This window comes from Idiotropiscis lumnitzeri, chromosome 21, assembly GCF_059441095.1.
Source record: "Idiotropiscis lumnitzeri isolate Australia: NSW breed Sydney's pygmy pipehorse chromosome 21, RoL_Ilum_1.0, whole genome shotgun sequence".
Classification (NCBI taxonomy): domain Eukaryota; kingdom Metazoa; phylum Chordata; class Actinopteri; order Syngnathiformes; family Syngnathidae; genus Idiotropiscis; species Idiotropiscis lumnitzeri.
The window spans coordinates 11,752,317-11,774,295 of NC_142411.1; the positions used below are offsets into that span (position 1 = coordinate 11,752,317).

Consider the following 21,979-nt stretch of genomic DNA (forward strand, 5'->3'; position numbering starts at 1 on the left):
CCTATTGAAAAATAGGTTCGACTCATTTGCCCACTGAAGCCCCCCACCCTTCTGGGTCTTACCTGGTTGTCCGTGGCCTGAGATGGTCTTCAGGCCCCTCCAGACATCCCTGGCATTGTTCCGCTGCAGTTGTTCCTCCATCCGCATCCTGAAGGACCTTTTCCCCTCTCGGATCCTCCTTCTCAGCTGACGCTGCACTCTCTTCAGCTCGTCCTTGTCGCCTGACACAAAAGGCCTCTTTTTCTCCTTCAGGAGAGCTTTAATGTCCGGTGTGATCCAGGGTTTGTTGTTGGAGAAACATCTTACAGTCCTGGTGGGAATGGTGTTCTCCATGCAGAAGTTAATATAGTCTGTAATTGTGTCTGTTAGACCATTAATGTCCTCACCGTGAGCTTCGCTGAATACCTCCCACACAGTTGTGTTGAAACAGTCCTTTAAGGCCTCCTCGGCTTCTCTGGACCATCGCTGAACTGTGCGTGTCACAGCTGGCTGCCTGCGGACCAGAGGTTTGTACACAGGCAGGAGAGCAACCAAGTTGTGGTCAGCTTTGCCCAGCGGGGGAGGGGCAATGATGTGTACGCCTCCTTGGTGTTGGCATAGAAAAGGTCCAATATTTTATTGTCTCTGGTGTGGCAGGTTACATATTGTGTGAATGAAGGCAGAGAGGAGGAAGGAGAAGCATGATTGAAGTCACCAGAGATAAGGAGCAGGGCATTTGAGTGCTGTGTTTGTAGCCTGCTCACAGCTGCAGTCAGTACGTCACAGGCTGTCTCACTGTTAGCAGAGGGTGGCAGGTACGCCGCCACCGCGATCACATGACTGAACTCTCGAAGTAAATAGAACAGGCGCATGCTAACAGCTATCAGCTCAATGTCCCGACTGCAAAGTTAATCCTTAACAGTTATGTGCCCAGGGTTACACCATCTATCATTAACAAACACAGCCAGCCCTCCCCCTTTCCTCTTACCGCTCTCCAGTGTCCTGTCCGCGCGTAGTATTTGGAAGCCGTCCAATTCCACGACGGCGTCCGGCGTTAGCTCTGTTAGCCACGACTCCGTGAACACCAGCAAGCTAGCCTCCCGGACAATCCTCTCGTGCCGAGGTAGCGCTGTTAGCTCGTCCATTTTATTGGGGAGGGATCTAACATTCCCCATAATAACGGACGGGAGGACGGGGTTGTATTGTCTCCTCCTTGCCTGGCGTTTAGCCCCCGCACGACATCCCCGTCTCTTCCTCCTCAGCTCGCGGGGGATATCGGGTCTCGCTCCGGGAGCCGACGCGGGGTTAGCACGGAGTGCTAACAGCTGATCTCTTGAGTACACGATCGATCCGTAGCTCCGAGTTTCATCTCCGGACACGATCGCGCAAAAAACAGCCCCCAACAGCAGTAAAACCACCGCTAGTTGTATGTCCATTGCTGAGATGAGGTAAAAATAAAATAAAACAGGATAAAGGGAAAAAACACACGAAAAAGGCTCAATAGTGAGCCACGCTGCTGTAAACAGGCAGCCACTCGCGCGTTATTCATTCATAACTGACAGCCTCGCGCTCCCCTCATGCCCGGGCGGAAGGTGTTCCTCTACGGCTTAACTACCACGCACGCCGGCCCGTCTCCTCCGGAGCTCTCGCACGGAGCGAAATGTCGCCGCGCGAGTGCCCGAGCGGAAGTTGTTCCTCTTCGGCTTAACTGCCACGCACGCCGGCCGGTCTCCTCCGGAGCTCTCGCACGGAGCGAAATGTCGCCCCGCTAGTGCCCGGGCGGAAGTTGTTCCTCTTCGGCTTAACTGCCACGCACGCCGGCCGGTCTCCTCCGGAGCTCTCGCACGGAGCGAAATGTCGCCCCGCTAGTGCCCGGGCGGAAGTTGTTCCTCTTCGGCTTAACTGCCACGCACGCCGGCCGGTCTCCTCCGGAGCTCTCGCACGGAGCAAAATGTCGCCCCGCTAGTGCCCGGGCGGAAGTTGTTCCTCTTCGGCTTAACTGCCACGCACGCCGGCCTCCTCCGGAGCTCTGGTACGGTCCGAACCGCGCGAAACGTCGCCCCAAATCGTGTCCGGGGGAACGTGCTCTTCTTCGTCCACTCTCTTCTTCGTCCACTCTCCTCTTCGGCGCACGCCGGCCGTCTAACCGCTCCAGCGCCCCCTCGTGCCGCTCGGCGAAACTACAATGCCCCCGAATATCTTTTAGACCCGCGAAGCTCTGAAGCCGCGAAAGGTGAACCGCGAAGTAGCGGGGTATTACTGTGTATGTGTATATATATGTGTATGTGTATATATATGTGTATGTATATATATATATATATATATATATATATATGTGTATGTATATATATATATATGTGTGTATGTATATGTGTATGTATGTGTATGTATATGTGTATGTATATGTATATATATATGTATATATAAATGTGTATATATATATATATATATGTGTATATATATATATATGTGTATATATATATGTATACAGAACTCGCCCCCCCCCGAGTTGCCCAGGATCATTTATACATTTCAGCAAACAAAGCAAAGATATCCTACTATTCTATTATTGGCTATGTGTCATCTGCAGTTAACTTTAGCTTTCTCTTAGTGGACGTCTTCTGCCCGCAAGGTGACGTGTCGGCTCTTCCCACGGTGCGCGCCAAGGCAGTTGTTTGTGCGCTCCACTGCCCATGAACCACTGGATCTGTTATTCTGCTCTCATGGTCGACCGTGTGACCATCTCACACAACAACAGCCGGGTGGCCTTGATCGAAGTCCGGGACCCTTCGCGTCTGCACACTCAGTTCTCCGACGTGCGGCTCATCCTGCACAAAACATCTGCCACCCATGCATTTCACACAGCCTGGCCTGACCTTTTCTCATACATTGAATTAAAGCCCAATCAGTATATATCGTTATTGCATTAAACTGAATACATGTCACTTGCAGTCAAGCTTATAAAATCCTTTAATAGTTATAGCAATTTGTAAACTTTCACCTCTCTTCTTAGTGCAGCCAATCTGCCGGCCTTGTAACTGAAGATCTGATTTCACAGCTGAGCTCTCCAAACGTCCATCTGGTTGCAGCAAAAAGTCTGTATGGTTACGTGCAGCAACTAGACTAGGTGGTCTGACGCAGTGTTTTCTGAAGTGTCCTGTTTCTCCACACTTGAAACATGGGCCGGCCGCCCCATGATTTGGACCAGGAATTTGAGAACGACCCCTGTTAGGTTGTAACTGCTGATAATTTTGCTTCTTTTCTGGTACAATGTTTTCGACTAATTTAGGCTGTTGGGGTCCAGTGACTACAGGCTGATAATTCCCAACTTGCTACTGTAGAAGTTCCACTTTGTTGACAAGGGCCTCCACTCGATCCATTAGTGCAGCAAACTGGTCAGCTGTAACATACTGGGGGCTTTGGACCCTGCGGGATATCACAGCAGTATCCTCTCATATGTCTCCTTCATCAACCCATGAGATCCGCCTGGTTCTGTTCCTCATTTCAGTTTCACGGCCCACCGTGGCTTTGAAGTTATGCTCATGAGCCTCCACAAACTTTTGAGCTTTGACGAGGGACCCTGGTTCACGATTCATGACTTCATAAGCCACCTTCTGATTTCGTAAGCCTTTGAGGAAAGCATCCATTGCTAGCTGGTCCTGCAGCTGGAGATCAACTCCTGGATATTCGAGGGTGATAAGGCGCCTCACCTCCTCCGCAAATTCAGCTGATGTCTCTCTGCCTTGTCTGAGTTCGCCAAGGTTTTTCCTTATCGTGGTCGGGGGATCCGTCTTTCCAAAACGTTGAGTGAGCTGCTCTACCAAGAGAACATAATCCTCCCTTGTGCGCTCTGGGAGTGAGCAGACGTACCGCACCGCAGCTCCTCTTAAACACTCATGTAGCCTGTCTACTCGTTCAATGGCACTCCACTCGTATTTTCTTGCTTGACGTTCAAATGGCATTAAGAAAGCATCCCAATCCTCATTTCCATCAAATAGGCCTCTGGGGCTCTGGCAATGTGTTGAAACAGGCTCCCGAATTACTTGGCCTGTTTGCATCTTGGTAGATATGTGTCTGTGTGTTGGGTTTCATGCTCAACATTTCTAATCTCTCTGCGTCTACTATCAGATTCAGGAACTGCAGCCCGCCTGGACGGCCCAGAACTTCGAGATCTTTGATTTATCACTTCCAGTTCAGCTGCAAAAGGAGCACGGTCCCTTGGCCTAGTTGTTACATTGAAAGGTGCACTTAGGTCAGGTGCAAACGTTTCTCTGGTAGACTGCATCGACATACTATCCTCCCCACCTTGTGCAGCAGTGAATGGTGTTGGGGTTTGTTGTGCAGCTGACTGTGTGTGAAAGGAAATTTTCCAACACAGCTTGTAGTCACTTTGGAGCTGTCTCCGTCTCTGCGTGGCCTGCTGTCGCTCCTTGTAATTCTTCAGTCATTTTTATTAATTTGTTTTGTCTCATCGGGTGCTTCCTCTTTAACTCTTATTTTGAAGGAGCGGGCCGGAAGTCATGCGCGGCTACGCTTAAGCAACCTGACTTTTTTTTTTTCTTTGGCGCAATCTTTTTTTTCAACTTCAACCACGGCCGCGACGAGTTGTAGCTTAGCTTCAAGTTGTCAACTAGCTCGGGATGTATCCGTAAACGTTCCTTTTGATTGAATTTACTCACAGGAGTTTTGTGAAAAATCCCACTCCTGACACCAGTTGTCGTGTTTGTACCTTCTGGTGCGATGGCGATGCGTGGGTAAACAGAGTCACACGACAAAGAATCTTCTCTCGTCAACTTTACTTGACTCCAGTAACAAAGTTACAATCACAGCTGTTATCGTTTGAGATGATACACCGTGTTGTTTCGGTCTCCAGCTCGGGCACATACAGCGTTTTAGCAGTGTCCATGCAGTGAGCTGCGAGTACCATTCAACAAGATCCATCTAATAAACAGTCTCGCGATCATAAACAGTACTCATAACATCGCGTTGCAAAACACAATAGCACTGCAAAGTCCTAGGCCCTTTAAAGTTAAAGTTAACTGCACTACAATATATATATTATATTCCGTGCAATGGCAGCTGGCAATACTAATGAAAAACCTTACGGCCTGAAGAACGTCTGATATTTGTGCCAGATTGGCCGACGAGGAGATCTATGTATCTGGAATCCATTGCTCATCCTAGAGGCACCCCTGTGGCCTGATATTTGTGCCACTAGAAACTGAATCTGAATATCGATTTGAATGTGAATTGCTTAACTTGAATATTTCAATTGAAAACTGAATTATTGAATTGAAAACTGAATTATTGAATGACATAAATGGTAGATGGAAAAATTCAGATTCAAATTAAACAATTATGCAATTTAATAATTCAGTTTTAAATTCAATAATTCATTTTTCGATTCAAATATTCCGTTTTCAATTCAAATATTCAAGTTAAGCAATTCACATTCAAATCGATGATATTCAGATTCAGTCTCTAGTGGGACAAATATGAGCCCATACTGGACTTTGTCACTGGTCTGCATGCATCTCGTGGCAACTCCGTCATACCATCGCTTCTCCAAATCCGCTCACTTTGTCGCCTTGCCTAAATTTCCATCTGCATTAGAAAGGGCCAACCTGCTTGTGCTTCATGTTTTCAGGCTTCACGGAATGCCGACTGACTTGGTGTCCGACCGAGATCCACAATTCGTGTCCCGGGTGTGGAAGCGCTTCTGCCGGTCCCTGGGGGCTACGTCGAGCCTGTCATCCGGGTACCACCCTCAGTCCAATGGGCAGTCAGAAAGGACGAATCAGGACCTTGAAGCTGCTCTGTGGTGCGTGTGCCTCGATCGGCCATCCTCGTGGGACGACCATCTGCCATGGGTGGAGTATGCGCACAACACACTGGTCTCGTCTGCCACGGGGCACTCTCCCATCATGTCTGCCTATGGCTACCAGCCACCACTGTTTCCATCCCAGGAGGGGACGGTGGAGGTTCCGTCCATCCAGCTCCATCTTCAGTGGGCGCATCGCGTCTGGAGGGAGGCCAGAGCGGCCCTGTGCCGCACCGCCGAGCGCAATCGGCGGATCGTTGACCGCCGTCGGCGCCCGGCCCCGGGCTACAGAGTGGGCGATAAAGTGTGGCTGTCAACATGCGATCTCAACCTAGCGGGAACGTCCCGTAAACTTGGCCCGCGATTCGTGGGTCCATTTGAGGTGGAAGCGGTTATTAACCCAGTGTCAGTCAGGCTCAAGCTGCCCTCCACCATGAAGATCCATCCGGTGTTCCATGTGTCCCTCGTCAAGCCTGTGTCATCGTGTCCTCTGGTTCCTCCTTCCATCCCACCTCCTCCTCCGAGAATCATTGACGGTGGTCCAGTGTACACGGTGTGGGAAATATTGGACTCTAGGCGCAGGGGTCAGGGGGGTCCAGTACCTGGTTGACTAGGAAGGCTATGGTCTGGAAGAGCGTCAGTGTGTCCCCCGCTCCTGGATCGTGTGTCCATCCCTCATTTGGGATTTCCACGCGTCTCATCCGTTCAAGCCGGGTGGTCCACCAGGAGGCGTCCGTTAAAGGGGGGGTACTGTCATGGTCCGTTTTTTTTTATTTTTACCCAGCTGGAGTGGGGGTGTTTCCTCCCGGCGCGTCGTTCTGGGCCGTGGCTAGAGAGGCGCGCCCACCAGCCACACACCTGCCACTCGTCATACTATTGATTGCGGAACTATTTCAGGAATTCATGCAGTCAACTCAGTGTCGGAAGATTCTACTTGCTCATGCTCATGGTCCCAAGTTGCGAATTGTTAGACGCCTCGTTGTTGCTTTCCGAGAATTTTGTTCATGTTCATTCGTAAGTGTTTTCTTTCTCATTTATTGATTATCTCGGTTGCGCTCGTTTGTCAATTGGCTTTTCTTGCCCTTCTGCGGCAAGCGATTTTCGTTTCAATTTTGTTTCTTGCCTTTTGCAAGCGTTTTTCTTTCCCGTCGTTATTCCCCTCGTGTTTTTTTTTTCCACCCGCGTCCTTTGTTGCACTTTGTCGGTCTTGCGTATGATATATATTGTTTTTTTGTAAAAAATAAATATCTTTGTTTAATCCATCTTTCTGTGTCTGCACTTTAAAGAATCTCGACCTTTTTTCCAGCGGTTCTGGAAAAACCCTAACACAGGGAGGTAAGTGTGTTAATATGTCTTGCTTTGTCAGTTGTTGTCTAAAACGGTGACTGATGGCCACCAAAATGCAAATGCACATCACTACTCTTGTCCACTTCAACCTGTGAAAGTATAAATGGTTCTCCACAATAATTTGGATTTATTGACAACAAACGTGAGCTCAGATCATCATCTCAACAAAATCCAAAATACAGTGCCGAATGATTCTCCACATTCACAGGCTGAAGCAGACGAGCAAGAATGTGCATACTAACCTTGACTGGTTATATTTTGGACATTTAGCGACCCTAAAGTCATGTCAACTCTCAGTAGGTAGACGCCGTCTTACAGTGGCCAGTAGGCGGGCATGGAACTTTATCCATTTATATGATCACCATTTTTGGACGTTCTCCCGAAGGGAAAAGCCAAAAGGAAAGAAGATAAGCAATGAAAGTCCAATAATTTCCAATGGAGAGTTTATTATCGGAAACCCTTTAGTGACTCTTGCAGTAACATGGAGAGACCGGAGGGGGGCGTGGCCATATTCCTCATTAAATGTAGTTGTCACTTATTTCCTAAATTCTCCAAAATTAATGGATAAAAAAGAAAATAATTAAATTCAGTTTCTCCACCAAAAATATCTAAACTCATCTTGTTAGTAAAAAATGGGTTTTCTTGGCTGGACAGATACTTTCACCTCTATTCCTAGAATTGGAGTTCCATTCCAGTGAGGTTGTGACGTTGTGTAAAATTTAAATAAAAACAGGATACCTACATCTCCAATGAGATTATGGAGCTACCCTCTTCAGTCCAAAAACAAATAAAAATAAAAATAATAATGAACAGAATAAATCAAAATAATAAAAAAAAAAAGAGTGTTGAGAAAGTGCCCTTTGTGCCACATTATGTTGCAGTTCTACAAGGCATCTTTTTTATGTTTTTGCAATGCAGTATCAAAAAAACTAACGTACAACCCTGTAAAATGTGTTTGATACTATGAATTCTGTATAGTTGTCATGGTGCATTTTTTTATGTTCATTGAATTCTGTTTTTTTTCTCATGTTCATTGTTATTAATATATAATATAATATACCACGTTTTTACAAGAGAAATTCCGAGACATTTTTTTAACTTGCTACTTTTATTTATCATTTATTTTTTCAATTATCACTTATTCGCCCCTGAAGAGTCAGACAAAGTGGAGAAAATTTGACGGAAAATCTATATGATAAATGTGCATAAAATGGCTTTTGAATTGTATTGAGTTTTGACAAGATGGTAACAATTACAAAACTTCAGATATTAATCAAAATCACATAGAACATTTAATGCCTTCGAATTATTAAACTGGATTTAGAATGCTCAAATATCAACAATTTCGGCCCGAAAGTGGCATTGAATTGCGCTTCTGTTGGGGTCTCCTTGAGACGAAATTGCTCTCGCGAGTCATCCGTTTTTCGCGATAGTTTAGGTGTGAACACTATTCGTGCCCCCGCGTTCCCCAAGAAGAAAACCCACCATAGTACTGCTAAAACTGATTATTTAATTAATTTATTTATTTTGCACTTAATCACACATTTTGAATTTCTAGCCTGCAAAACTTAATCTACTAGAATACCACTAGAGGACGCTACTATACTTAAAATGTTTGATATTGACTTTTTTGACAGGCTGTGTATCTATCATTGAATGGAGTTTTAATCAAAACGTCCCTTCATATTCTGTCCAAGATTTTCCAGAAACCACTCACTCAACATTTATTTTATTGTCATTATTATTATTTAGATTTTTTTTTTTTTTTTACATTTGAAGACTTTCACTCGATTTAAAAGAAATAATCACAGTAACAAGTTTGTGGAGTTTGTTGTGGTTTAGATTAGGCAAAGCCAGGTACCAGGGTTGAGGAGCAGTAAAGCAAGCAAGATCAGAGTACAGGTAATACTCAAAATGTCCTTTTAAAAATTGTATTTAATGTATTTATTATCAAAAGAACCAAACAACGGTGGCTTTCAAATTGATTTAAAATATAGACAATCATAGATTAATGTTTGCACTGTCCCCAGTTTAAGTTCTCTAAATATGACCCCGGAAACAAAAGGAACCATATCGATAGATAATTTCATGCATTTTTCATTGCAAAAAGAAAGTCTAGCTCCAAAGGAGAACATCCACTAAACATTAAACCTTGGTTAAGAAACAGATGGAGAAATGTCTGTAATCGTGGCTGTGGTCTTTACTTTGTTAATTTACCACAGTATGTACAAATCATGACCCAGGTTCTGCAGTGCAATGTTTTAGAACTGAGGAAAAGGATTGTGATGCAGAGAATCCAGTTGAACTTTTAAAATAATACATGCATACCAAGATTTACATTGAACACAAAATATTTGCAACAACTTCAAACCTAAAAAAAGTACAGCCTTGAAACAGGTCAGTAATTTATAACCCTGATTTTATATACAATTAGATTTTATTAAAAAAAAAACTGTTAAACTAAGGCAAGCACATTATAAAAAAAAAAACATGTAGAACCCCAGTTCTCTTTTATCTGAACACAAAAGATTGACAACTGAAAAACAGAACAAGTAGGCTAAATTGTCTTTTAAACTCAAATTTACAATTTCAATTCGACAAAAGAGCATTAGACAGTGTTTATTTTGAGGTGCATTTTACATCCATCCATGTTTAGGTGCAATGGTGGAAGTGGTGAAGAGGAGTTTTAGTTTAAGTTGATAACCTTGAAGGTTTATGGTAAATAACTTCAAGCAGATAATCTGTAAAAATGTTTAATGAATGAAAGACTTGCAAAGTTTCTATCATATAAAAGGTTTTATGTTCTAATGGAACTTGACCCTTTAAGTTATTTTGGATTGAAATAACTTACAACCCCATAATGCTGCAAATTAAACAACTGACTATTTTAGTTCTTCAAAACCTATAAAACGTCTTGAAACACTGCTGTGCATTATAATGGGCAACAGTGCATTTGAATAAAAAAACAATTTTTATTTTGAGAAAAAAATCCAATGTCATTGGGAGATTGTTTTTTTTAATAATAAATACAATTATTCTCGAACAGTTAATGACTTGTTTTTTATAATAAATACAATTACTCTCGAACAGTTAATGACTTGAAAATTATGATGAGTGCCCTGTGTGTCGACTATTTATAGATATCAGAGAAATACATAATTTGCAGAATCATTTGGAACGTGGTGTATGCAATTGTAAACATTTGGAGGAGAAAAAAAATCGATAATGTGTCTTAAGTCAATGGAATGAAACAGAAATTCTACAGTACCCTTACTTCCTGCAAACAATGTATTTTATCCACTTACTGTTGTGGTTGTGAATGAAGAATTTATTGCTAGTCTAGTGAGGATAAGCATACAGAGAATGGAAGGATGGGTGTTTTTAAAAGCCACAGTTAGTAATTGTTTTTTTAAGTTCAGTATATGCTTGATGAGTCATCATGTTTAGTAATCATAATATTCTTATTAAAGCAACATACCTTCAATTAAACAGTTTGTATCATCATTTATCATGTAAATCTCAATGCCATCTGATTCACTGACAAAATGTTCACGCCGATTAAGTATCAAAATAAAGCTTAACCCCGCACTGTGCAATCTTGACCAGTTCACCGAATCACTGTGACATGTGCTGTAACATCGAACTGTTCATTTTTTACTTGTTTCCTGGTATATTTTGCTATAGAAAAATACCGTATGGTGTCGTCAAGCATCATAATTTTCCTAACCATCTCATATTACATATGTTCTTTCATTGAGAAAGGTAAAAAAAAGACATTTACAGTTCCAGTGGCAATCAAATGCAGCCACCCTAAGCCCCCAAAACGTCTATAAAAAGCTCTACATCAGTAAGCTATGATCGATCCTCACCCAAATTTTATGTGCACATGTATATTCATGCCCAAATAATACTCTGAATGTTGCAAGTCCTCACTAAAGACCTGCACTAAAGCGAAGGTGAGGGGATACATTTAAGATAAACTACAGTATTTGACTGAGCACAGTGCAGTGGAAAATCAAGCAGTAACATCCCAAGCGCCAGAGAGGTCAAATTTCCAATGTACAAAAACAGATCAGCACTGCTGAGAAGACCGCCAAATCAAAGGGGCACCGGCATATGCAGCAGTGAGGACGACACTGATGCCTAATGTATGAGAAGGAAGGAAGTATTCCTCAAGCTGAGACAAGCAAGGTAGAAGCATAACAAACTCATAACGCTCCCCACAACATCGCACTGAGACAAGCCAGAGACATCCGATCATTAAATGAACTACAAAACCTTTCACTATGCAGAATATGCACACCCCAACCCTTACAGTAAATTGGACCCTTGACAATTCCTTGTACAACAATAATACTAGAGCGACTCATTATGAATACCACACAAACTCAATGTGATTATGATAATGTTAAATGCATGATTGCATACATTTAAATAATAGAAGCCCTCATTAAAACATAGAAAATCTGAAGAATACTTGAGGAAACAACTCCAAAAATAATTACGTTAGAAATCGTCCTACATAATGAGAAAACTCAAATAATGAATAATTCACCATGAAGAGGGATCACTGGAAAATGTGTGTGTCTGTTTGTGTGCGTGCGGGGGTGTGTGTGTGTGTGTGTGTGGAGGGGTGGGGGGTACTTACTATAGTTGTGACCTCTCGCCCTGAACTCGCCCAGCTGGGATAGACTCCAGCACAACAACCCTGATGAGGAGAAGCGTATATGGATGGGTGGATGATTCCCAATGGAAATACATATACAATTAATCTAATCGTTGGCTGTGCACTCTGTAAATTATCTAACTTACTTTTTACTCTAAAAAGACAATATTTGGCCCCTGTCGAAAAAGAGTAAAATTTACACTTGGAAGAGAGTAAAATATTCAGAGTAAATTTTACTCAAAGTAGTGGATTAATTGTATTAAAACGATTCGAATCAACTTTCATTTGCTGAGAACGTACATGTATGTGAAAAAGGGGTAAAAAATGATTGCGATAATGTACTCCCGCTGGCAGGAAATTGCACTCCAAAATGTTTAAATACAACTTAATTAGAGAGAAATTGTAACCCTGTAAAAATAATTCCACAAATTTTACTCTGCAAATCCAGCCACACAAATAGATAATATATTCACAAATAAAATTGAAATTATTTTTTTTTCTTTTTGCTTTGAGGGACGTAACAGAAAATAATTGAGAAGGACTGACTTACACCAATATCTTAATGTTTTTATATAATAATTGTAAAATACTGCTTAACAACTTAATTTGCAATTACCAGCAAATTTATGTTGGCGCTTTGCTTTGTTACAGCTACAGCTGTTGTAAAATACGCTATATAAATAAAAGTATATTGTATTAAATCAGTTTGCTAATAACTGTAATTGCTACTGTAACTGTAATTTTACATAGAAATACTATGGATTGCTGTAAATTTCTGATGTTAGAACAGTGTTGCGCTGTATCAAAATGAAGTAAAATACCATTTGATATTCAGATCCACGTGTAAATGAAAAATTAATTCTTGATTAAGATTAACAAGTGCTAATTTAATTGTGCAAAACATTTATAGCTCCATTTTAAAAAAAATGCATTTCACAGATAGAGGGCGCAAAACACAATTCGTCACAGGTGCAGGCAATACACAAACCACCGTATAGACAAAAAACACTGTATAGACGTACGTACACTAGTTTACCGTATATGGGTATGTAACTAGTATTTGATGGATACTTGCGTAGAGAGAGAGAGAGAGAGAGAGAGAGAGAGAGAGAGACCGAGATGAATGGGGAGGGAGAGAGCGGGAGAGAGAGATGAATGGAGAGAGAGAAATGGACAGCGAGAGAGAGCAAGAGAGCGAGAGAGAGAGAGAGAGAGGGAGAGAGAGATAGAGAAAGAGAGAGAGAGAGAGAGCAGCCCTTGTCCTTGTTTGACGAAATCCAAAACATCTCAATTCTCGCTCTGACCATTTCCCCCTACCCACTTCTCCCCAACACGATTTCTTTCCAAGGCTATAATTGGACAACTCCCCCATCTGTCTCCGACTGCTATCACCGTCGACAGTATCTCCTCCCTACAGCAGCAGCAGCAAAACTCTGAGTGACGAACAACACCATTTGGAACATACTGCCGGTTCCTTATGGAAAGCGGCGTCGTAAGCGGCTGTACAGCGAATTACTGGAGGTTTTAGATTGGTAACCAAGGCTGCAGCATGGTCTCCGCGTACACCTCCTGGCAGTGGATTCCATTTTACCTTTATTTATGTTTTTTAGTAAACCTTGGGGAAGCACAAACTGCAAAAGAAGGTAAGTTGCTTAAGTTTTACTTTTAACCGTCCTATTGCGTTTTCTAAATCTCGCCAGAGAAACGGAAACAAGTCGTAGGACTTAAGATATTGTATTTTTTTCCTTTTCATGTATTTGATGGAAAACGCAGATGTTAAAGGCAGTCGTATATAATTATGTAATATTGGTGTGTGGGAATTAACATCAACGCAGTCCGGCTCCTGGACGACTGAAGCGATTTCCGATGTTTTCTCGTCGCCGCAAATAAGCGTCCCGATCAAACTGAATTGAACCCGATCATGCAATTAATACCTTTACGACAAGTCAACAGGTTATTCTATCGATCACTATCGTAAGTCAGCGTAGTGTTCGCTTGCGTGTTCGGAGCGAGTGGTCCATTTAGGGGTTTTCCTCCCGGATCGAGTCTACTTCCCTCCTCGCCGTGGATTTTGAAGAAGACTCACAGCAGTCTCCGATCCACTCAGAGGCATTAAAGAGGCCGTAAAAATTCGAAATAAATAAATAAATACCGACTTACCTATCTATCTATCTATCTATCTATCTATCTATCTATCTATCTATCTATCTATCTATCTATCTATCTATCTATCTATCTATCTATCTATCTATCTATCTATCTATCTATCTATCTATCTATCTATCTATCTATCTATCTATTTAACAAAGCGACTTATTTTGTGCTCAATTAAAAAAGTTTTCTATAACAGCTGCATGCTATTAAGATATATCATCAAATTACGGGTTTTAGAATGCACCTACCTGAATTGCCACCAGTGAAACGTAACCTCCTGCCTCTTGGTTCTATTAGTGGTTCTGCTGGACTCCAAGGCACAGCAGACAGAATTGGAGTGGATCTCCTATCCTCCCAATGGGGTAAGTGTGCAGTATCGCCGCATTGGAACACAATTATGATGGCATTAATCCATTTCCATAGATATTGTAAAAAAAAAAAAAAAAGATTGTTTAAAAAATAAATATGTCAATGTATTCTTAAAATATATTGTCATGACACAAAAAATTCAAATTATATTGATTCCCAGGGAAATACTGGACACCATTTTCGATACCACAAAGATAAAAAAACTGACAAATATTTAAAAAAAATAAATATTTTTATCAACAAAAAAGGCATGCTATTTTGGCCCTCTGCAACAGCAAGCTGGGTCGCAATGAGGGCTCTCAGTGTGACATATCCTTGGACACTGCGGGCACGCACCATGGTATTGATACCATGATACATTTGTATTGTATCCGGAGTGTAAGTATCGATAAGTTTCAAATGATCGATACTTATGACAACACTACTCAAATATATATGTTACTCACATGTATAGAAGTAAGTATATTTTATAAAGCAACATCTACTGTTATTAGAAGTGTAATTATAGACTGTTTACTTTACTGGAATGAATGCATGAGATTAGCAGTTACTTGAAATTGAGCATATTTTAGAGTCATTACAATTCACATGAAAAACATATATTTGAGAGGGGAACTAAAAATAAGCAACTAAATGGCCCAAAACTTCAAGCCAAAGTTTCATGGGACTATGAAAAAAATCTTCAAAATGCTCGTGTGAAAATATGCTATGGTCTAAGGAAACATTTTTTTTTATATATGCAGTCACTGTTAACACAAACATCTTCAGGCTTCTGCTACAAAGTGCAAAAAAAGTCATAAAATCATACAACATCTGAACTCTCTCTTGATCGGAGTCACTTTGAAAAGTGGCAGATGTGTCCTACCTCCTTTTAAGAGAGTTTGAACGTGAATGGTTGATTTTTATTCGACATATTCCAGTTGAGTAGGGATGGGTTTGATCTAATAAACCACTTCAATTCTGATTCTTCTGTACTTTTGTGCCGTTGTTAATAGCAATAAATACAAATTTATAACAAAACAACATCATGAATAAAAAAATAATGAATTTAAAAATGAAGTTGTAATTTCCACTCCTATGTTGAAAAACAGGACATATCAAATTGACAGTGCAGAAATGGTACAAGCATAAATGAATTAAGATTTATTTACTCATTCGTTCTGTAACCGATAATGGGCAAAATGTTGGTCAATGTTTTCCAAAGGAAATGCAGATCTTTGCAGATGTTTCATTTTGATTCACCACAAAGAGAAATAAGTACGATATCATGAAGGACTACAGAATATGCAAATTAAACAATGTATTTAACAATTGATTGTCAAAAGTAATTATTAATTAATTTGATAATGGATTTGTTGTTTATTAATTTAATAATCATTGCACCTCTAATCTTTTTTTTTTTTTTTTTTAGTGGGAAGAGATCAGCGGCTTGGATGAGAGCTACACACCGATTCGCACATACCAGGTTTGCAGAGTCATGGAGCCTAATCAAAATAACTGGCTTCGGACTAACTGGATCGAAAAGGGCAACGCCCGGAGAATTTTTGTGGAACTCAAGTTTACCTTAAGGGATTGTAACAGTTTACCCGGTGTGGTGGGAACTTGCAAGGAGACATTCAACTTGTATTACCAGGAAACAGATTCGGAGGTGGGTAGGAGTATGCGAGAGAACCAGTATGTTAAAATCGACACGATTGCAGCAGATGAATCCTTCACTCAGGGTGACCTCGGTGAGAGGAAGATGAAGCTCAATACTGAAGTGCGCATAATTGGCCCCCTATACAGGCAAGGCTTTTACCTGGCCTTTCAAGATGTAGGGGCATGCATAGCCCTGGTCTCTGTTAAAGTTTATTACAAGAAGTGCTGGTCCATCATCGAGAACCTGGCCATATTCCCAGACACCGTGACAGGATCAGAGTTCTCCTCCCTAGTGGAGGTCGACGGAATATGTGTAAACAATGCTGAGGAGGAGGCTGACAATTCTCCCAAGATGCACTGCAGCGCTGAAGGGGAATGGCTGGTGCCCATTGGGAAATGCATATGCAAAGCAGGATTTCATCAGAAAGGAGACGCATGTGAACGTGAGTTGCTTTAATTTTCTTTTCACGATCTTGGCAAAATTCATTATTTAGACATCAGACAGTTCATGAATTAATTACGACAGATTCTCACCCCCTACTTCCCTCTCTAGTGTGTTGTTTACAGTTCAGGAAGTCTCAGTTGGCCCATTATTGTTTTAATGATCAAAATCATACTTTCTGTCTCTCCAAATCCTCATTGAATTATTGGGCACCTGACTTCCCTGCTAGTAAAAAAACAGCATTGACCAGCATGCTTTTGTTGCGTTTTCGTGCATCTTGCTGGTGTCTCCGTAGCACCACAGTGAGAGAGGACTCGAAGGAACACAAAACACAAAAAAATCCAATCATATGTTGTACAGTGTGTTTATTAATACGTAGCATTTCTCAGTTCAACTACAAAATCCACTTTTATTTTTCTTACTACTTCTACTTTTACTGTCACAGGCAACAACAATTGTACATCATGGACAAAAAAGCCATTGGTTTATTTCCAGGAGAGCTACTGTAGTCAGTACCAAAATCCAAAGCGCTTGCATGTCAAATGAATTCATTTAATTTTAGCTGTTATGTATTTTATAAATCCCCAGAGAATGTTACTTTCTGTTCATTTGCGAACGGATGTCATTATTACTGCGACATTACAAGAACAAATGAAAATATTTGAGCAAGTTGCTTCCTCTGCGTTGCGCTTTTTACTAGTTAAGGCACACACAAACTTTATATTGACATGTCGTTGAGAATAAGAAAGTCACATCAGCACTCTGCTCAATACATTAACAAGACAAACTCACTTTAGATGCAGATGGATCAAGAGCAATCCAAATTCTAATTAGCTTAACAACATTGTATGAATTTAAAGTGTTTATGACTGTTTAGAAAGGAGGTTATTTGGTTCTGGAGGAGCTATTGTTGTAACTCTTTCAGCAAGGTCTCAAATGCCGTTTTGCCTTCTAAGGTAAAGATTAATGTCTCTTGATCAAGATCATTAAAACGGTGATGTGTCCACCTTTTATTTTTACAGCAAGGAAGTTTCAGCTGTATTTTTTATTTAGTTTTAATACCAAAAAAGACTATTTCCTGAACGGATTGGTATATGCAGGTTGCACGGTTCTGACACACTGCGCAAAATTTTTAGTTGGATCCGCTTTCTAAGTTGTCGTAAGGGTCATTTGATAATATTCATGCTATGATCTCCTCATTCATCACTGTCACTGTGGAGGAACCACTCATCTTTATGCCCCTAAGCCGCCAACCCTCTCTCTATTTAACAAGTTGTGTGGCAGTCTGTCCTGCTAAATACCTGTCTTCTTTGCTTGCTGTGTTGTGTGGTCTCAGAGTTAGAATACTGGAAGTGTTCCAGCAGTTTGTCTTGGCTCATTTTACAGAGAAGTGCCATTTTGAAAATAGTTTCATAGTCATTTTGACACAGAGAGAGAGAGAGAGCGAGGGGGCCCTTGTTGGACCATACATTCATTGTGAAATTAACCACAATGTGAAAAATGATCTTTAGACCTTCATGCAATAAAAAGAGACTTCTGTGTCAGTCCTCTAGTACTTGTTTACAAGAAATATAATGCAAAACAACATCCCCGATATGCTGCAGCTATCCAACTTGACTGTCGGAATTAAAAAGAAGTTTGTTGGAGACTGACAGATGACGGGCCCCTTTTGTTAGGCAGTCAAGCAACTGGTGTTTGACTGCAAAAGCCAGTGTGTGTGGAAGCCCTGCTTGACGCTTTGACAAAAGGCCTGTGTTTTGCATCTGAAAAAAAAGCAGAAAGCCAAATAGTCACAGGGTCCTCATTTATTTTGATACCTCCTTGATGGATCAGATGAAAATCTAATTCATCATGCGGATGTCGATTTCAATTGTCATGACGTCCAGGAGCTACATATCGATGGACATCTCAACATTTAAATAGATGTGAGGAATGGGAGTTGGTTCTGTTTCTGTGCAATCCTAGGATGCAATACACACCACTACTGTACTTTATTCAATGGTGTACTTAAATATTGACCAATGTTGTATTTTGTTTACCATTGCAGTATTATTATCATTGCAGTATTTCTATCATTGCAGTACTTTAGCATTGCAGTACTTTTACCATTGCAGTATTCTTATCATTGCAGTACTTTTATCATTAGAGTACTTTTATCATTGCTGTATTTTTATCATTCAGCATTTTTTATCATTGCAGCGTTTTTATTTATTACCCCGCTGTACCATGGACAGACATTAGGAATGTTTCTTTACACTTGTATATGTTGTGGGATGTAAGTGCGTATATACATGGGGGTTTGTGTCTATACGTATATACTGTGTATATTCGCATGCTTTTTATGAATGTCTGCTGCTAATGTTATACATTAACGGCTACATTATGGCGCCGCCTAGGTGTGATCTATATCTTCGCTGCTGTAACACTGCAGATTTCCCCATTGTGGGACTATTAAAGGACATCTTTATATATACAGTGAAACCCCGCTACTTCGCGGTTCACCTTTCGCGGGTTCAGTGCTTCGCGGGTCTAAAAATAATATTAAAAAATTAAAAACTTTTTTGCCCAGGCACGATCGGGGCTCTCCATTCGCTCCGCTCCGCGGGGGCATTGTAGTTTCGCCGAGCGGCACGACGGGGCGCTGGAGCGGTTAGACGGCCGGCGTGCGCCGAAGAAGAGCGTGGGCGAAGAGGAGAGTGGACGAAGAAGAGCACGTTCCCCCGGGCACGATCAGGGGCGACGTTTCGCGCGGTTCGGACCGTACCAGAGCTCCGGCCGGCGTGCGTGGCAGTTAAGCCGAAGAGGAGCACCTTCCGCCCGGGCATGAGCGGGGCGACATTTCGCTCCGTTCGGGACCGTACCAGAGCTCCGGAGGAGGCCAGCCGGCGTGCGTAGCAATTACGCCGAAGAGGAGCACCCTCCGCCCGGGGCACGAGCGGGGCGAAATTTCGCTCCGTTCGGGACCGTACGAGAGCTCCGGAGGAGACCGGCCGGCGTGCGTGGCAATTACGCCAAAGAGGAGCACCTTCCGCCCGGGGCACGAGCGGGGCGACATTTCGCTCCGTTCGGGACCGTACGAGAGCTCCGGAGGAGGCCGGCCGGCGTGCGTGGCAATTACGGCGAAGAGGAGCACCTTCCGCCCGAGGCACGAGCGGGGCGAAATGAAACCGAGTTCAACCGAACGGAGACACGCTTCGGGGGAGCAGGTCCGGCGTGCGTGACAATTAAGCCGAAGAGGAGCACCTCTTCCGCCCGGGCACGAGCGGAGCGCGAGGCTATCAGTTATGAATGAATAAATGAATAAATAAATAAAAGAAGAATGCCACCTTTCATTTCACAGGGCACACCGGACGGCGTACCAGCAGGTAAAAGTCGAAGTAATTAAATAAATACAAAAAGAAGTAATTGAATAAATACAAAAATATTGGCTGGGGAATAAAAAAATAATAAGTTTTAATAATAATTTGTTTTTTTTGGTTATAACATGAATTTCACTCTCTCTCTCTCTCTACCCGTATTCTATATGGTGTACTGTATACAGGGGGGTATACTGTATACCTGTATAGGTTTTTTTAAGCATTTTTGAAGGGGCGCCGCTACTTCGCGGATTTTCAGTTTTCGCGGGTGGTCTCGGTCCCCATTAACCGCGATAACCGGGGTTTCACTGTGTGTATATATATATATATATATATATATATATATATATATATATATATATATATATATATATATATATATATATATATTAGTGCTGTGAAGCGATTATAATATTTTATCATAATTAATCAAATTTTTTCAGATTTATATTTTGACTGATTCATTTATAGTAGACAATATCGTTTTAGGTCGTTTCATTACCTGACATGTTTCGGCGAGACTTTCGCCTTCTTCAGAGTGTCACATGACTCGTCTTCATCATCTGATGTTCCATGAGGGCATGACTGACCTGTGAAACAACCTAAAACGATATTGTCTGCTAGAAATGAATCAGTCAAAATATGAATAATAAGAAGACAAAATTAACTTAATACAAATAATATTTTTATAGTTAACTCGTAGTTAATCGCCCATTTTATTCATTGTAAAAAAAAATCCCTTTATTTTTTTGTCCCAATATTTTATTAAATTGTAATACCTTTAATATATGAGAATTATTTTTGTTTTTGTTTTTATGCACACAAACAAAGTCACACCAAACAGCATCTCAAGAGCCTTTCTAAGGGATCAAATTGGAGTAATATAAGAAATATAAAATGCAAACAAAGTGCAAATGTAATGGGTCAAAATAATGGGCTGTCACACCGAGGTAGTTGTGTTTACTGAGAGAATTCCAGTAATCACTGGTGAGCACGACTGCTTCCGCCTTCTCCGCTTCCTGCAAGTCTTGAATGCAGGTTGCAATGGCGTATCTCGAGGACAAATCGTAAGTGCAGTCGTTGGACGCAATGCGAAGTATTTCAGCCAGACCTTCGTCCTCCACGATGCTAACACGCAGTGGACACCCATTAGGTATGGCTTCGGCGAGCCTCTTTTTCGTTGATCCATCCATCGGTTTCTGTCGCAAATTATCCATGGATGCCTGAGTTTGACAAGGGGCTGGAGAATTGTCATCAGCGGTGTGGTTGGCCTTCAGATGGTATTTTAAACTGCACGTGCTGCGATGGTAGTTCAGTTCACGAAGGCAATACACTCAAATGACTTTGATCTTATCAATGACACAGTTAGGTAACGTTAAAAAAATCAAAATTGAATTGGCGTAATTTTTACCACTTGCTAGGATGCTTTTAGTTCTATAAACCCGCGAAAACTCCACACAGCAAGCCCATGCAGGCGTGTCCTAAATTTCGCGTGCTTGATGTTTTTTCGCCGGTCTCGTAAGATCTGGTAAGGTGTTGGAGTTTTTCCATCGCCAGCGCTACGTCATAGGACTACATTATTTATTAGGCCAAGAAGAGTCTTAATTGGTCGTTAAAAAAATTTACAGCGTTAAAAGGGGGTTGGATTAATCCCATTAATAACGCGTTTTTCTGATACCTCTAATATAATATATATATATATATACTCACACTCCGGCCATCCTGTGTTGAGTTTGCATGTTCTCCCCGTGCTTGCGTGGGTTTCCTCCGGGTACTCCGGTTTCCTCCCACATTCCAAAAACATGCATGGCAGGCCGATTGAACAGGTATGAGTGTGAGCACGGATGGTTGTTCGTCTCTGTGTGCCCTGCAATTGGCTGGCAACCAGTTCAGGGTGTCCCCTGCCTACTGCCCGAAGATCGCTGTGATAGGCTCCAGCACCCCCCGCGACCTTAGTGAGGAGAAGCGGTACAGAAGATGGATGGATGGATATACAGTAATACCCCGGTTATCGCGGTTAATGGGGACCGAGACCACCCGCGAAAACTGAAAATCCGCGAAGTAGCGGCGCACCTTCAAAAATGCTTAAAAAAAAATGAATAAATAAATATATATATATATATATATATACATATATATATATATATATATATACGGCTAGAGAGAGAGAGAGTGACATTCATGTTATAACAAAAAAAACCCTGTAA

General features: G+C 41.8%; 1 protein-coding gene across 4 annotated transcripts in view; it reads left to right on the forward strand.

Annotated features, from left to right (window-relative positions):
- The first annotated feature begins 13,096 nt into the window (after positions 1 to 13,096).
- Positions 13,097 to 21,979, forward strand: part of epha7 (eph receptor A7) — a 107,774-nt gene continuing 98,891 nt past the window's right edge. For all 4 annotated transcript variants that reach the window (XM_088286818.1, XM_088286820.1, XM_088286819.1 and 1 more), the window contains exons 1-3: positions 13,097 to 13,456; positions 14,265 to 14,329; positions 15,748 to 16,417. In XM_088286818.1, coding sequence (XP_088142944.1) covers positions 13,363 to 13,456; positions 14,265 to 14,329; positions 15,748 to 16,417 — 829 coding nt within the window. In that variant the 5' untranslated portion in view covers positions 13,097 to 13,362. The remainder of the gene's footprint in view (positions 13,457 to 14,264; positions 14,330 to 15,747; positions 16,418 to 21,979) is intronic.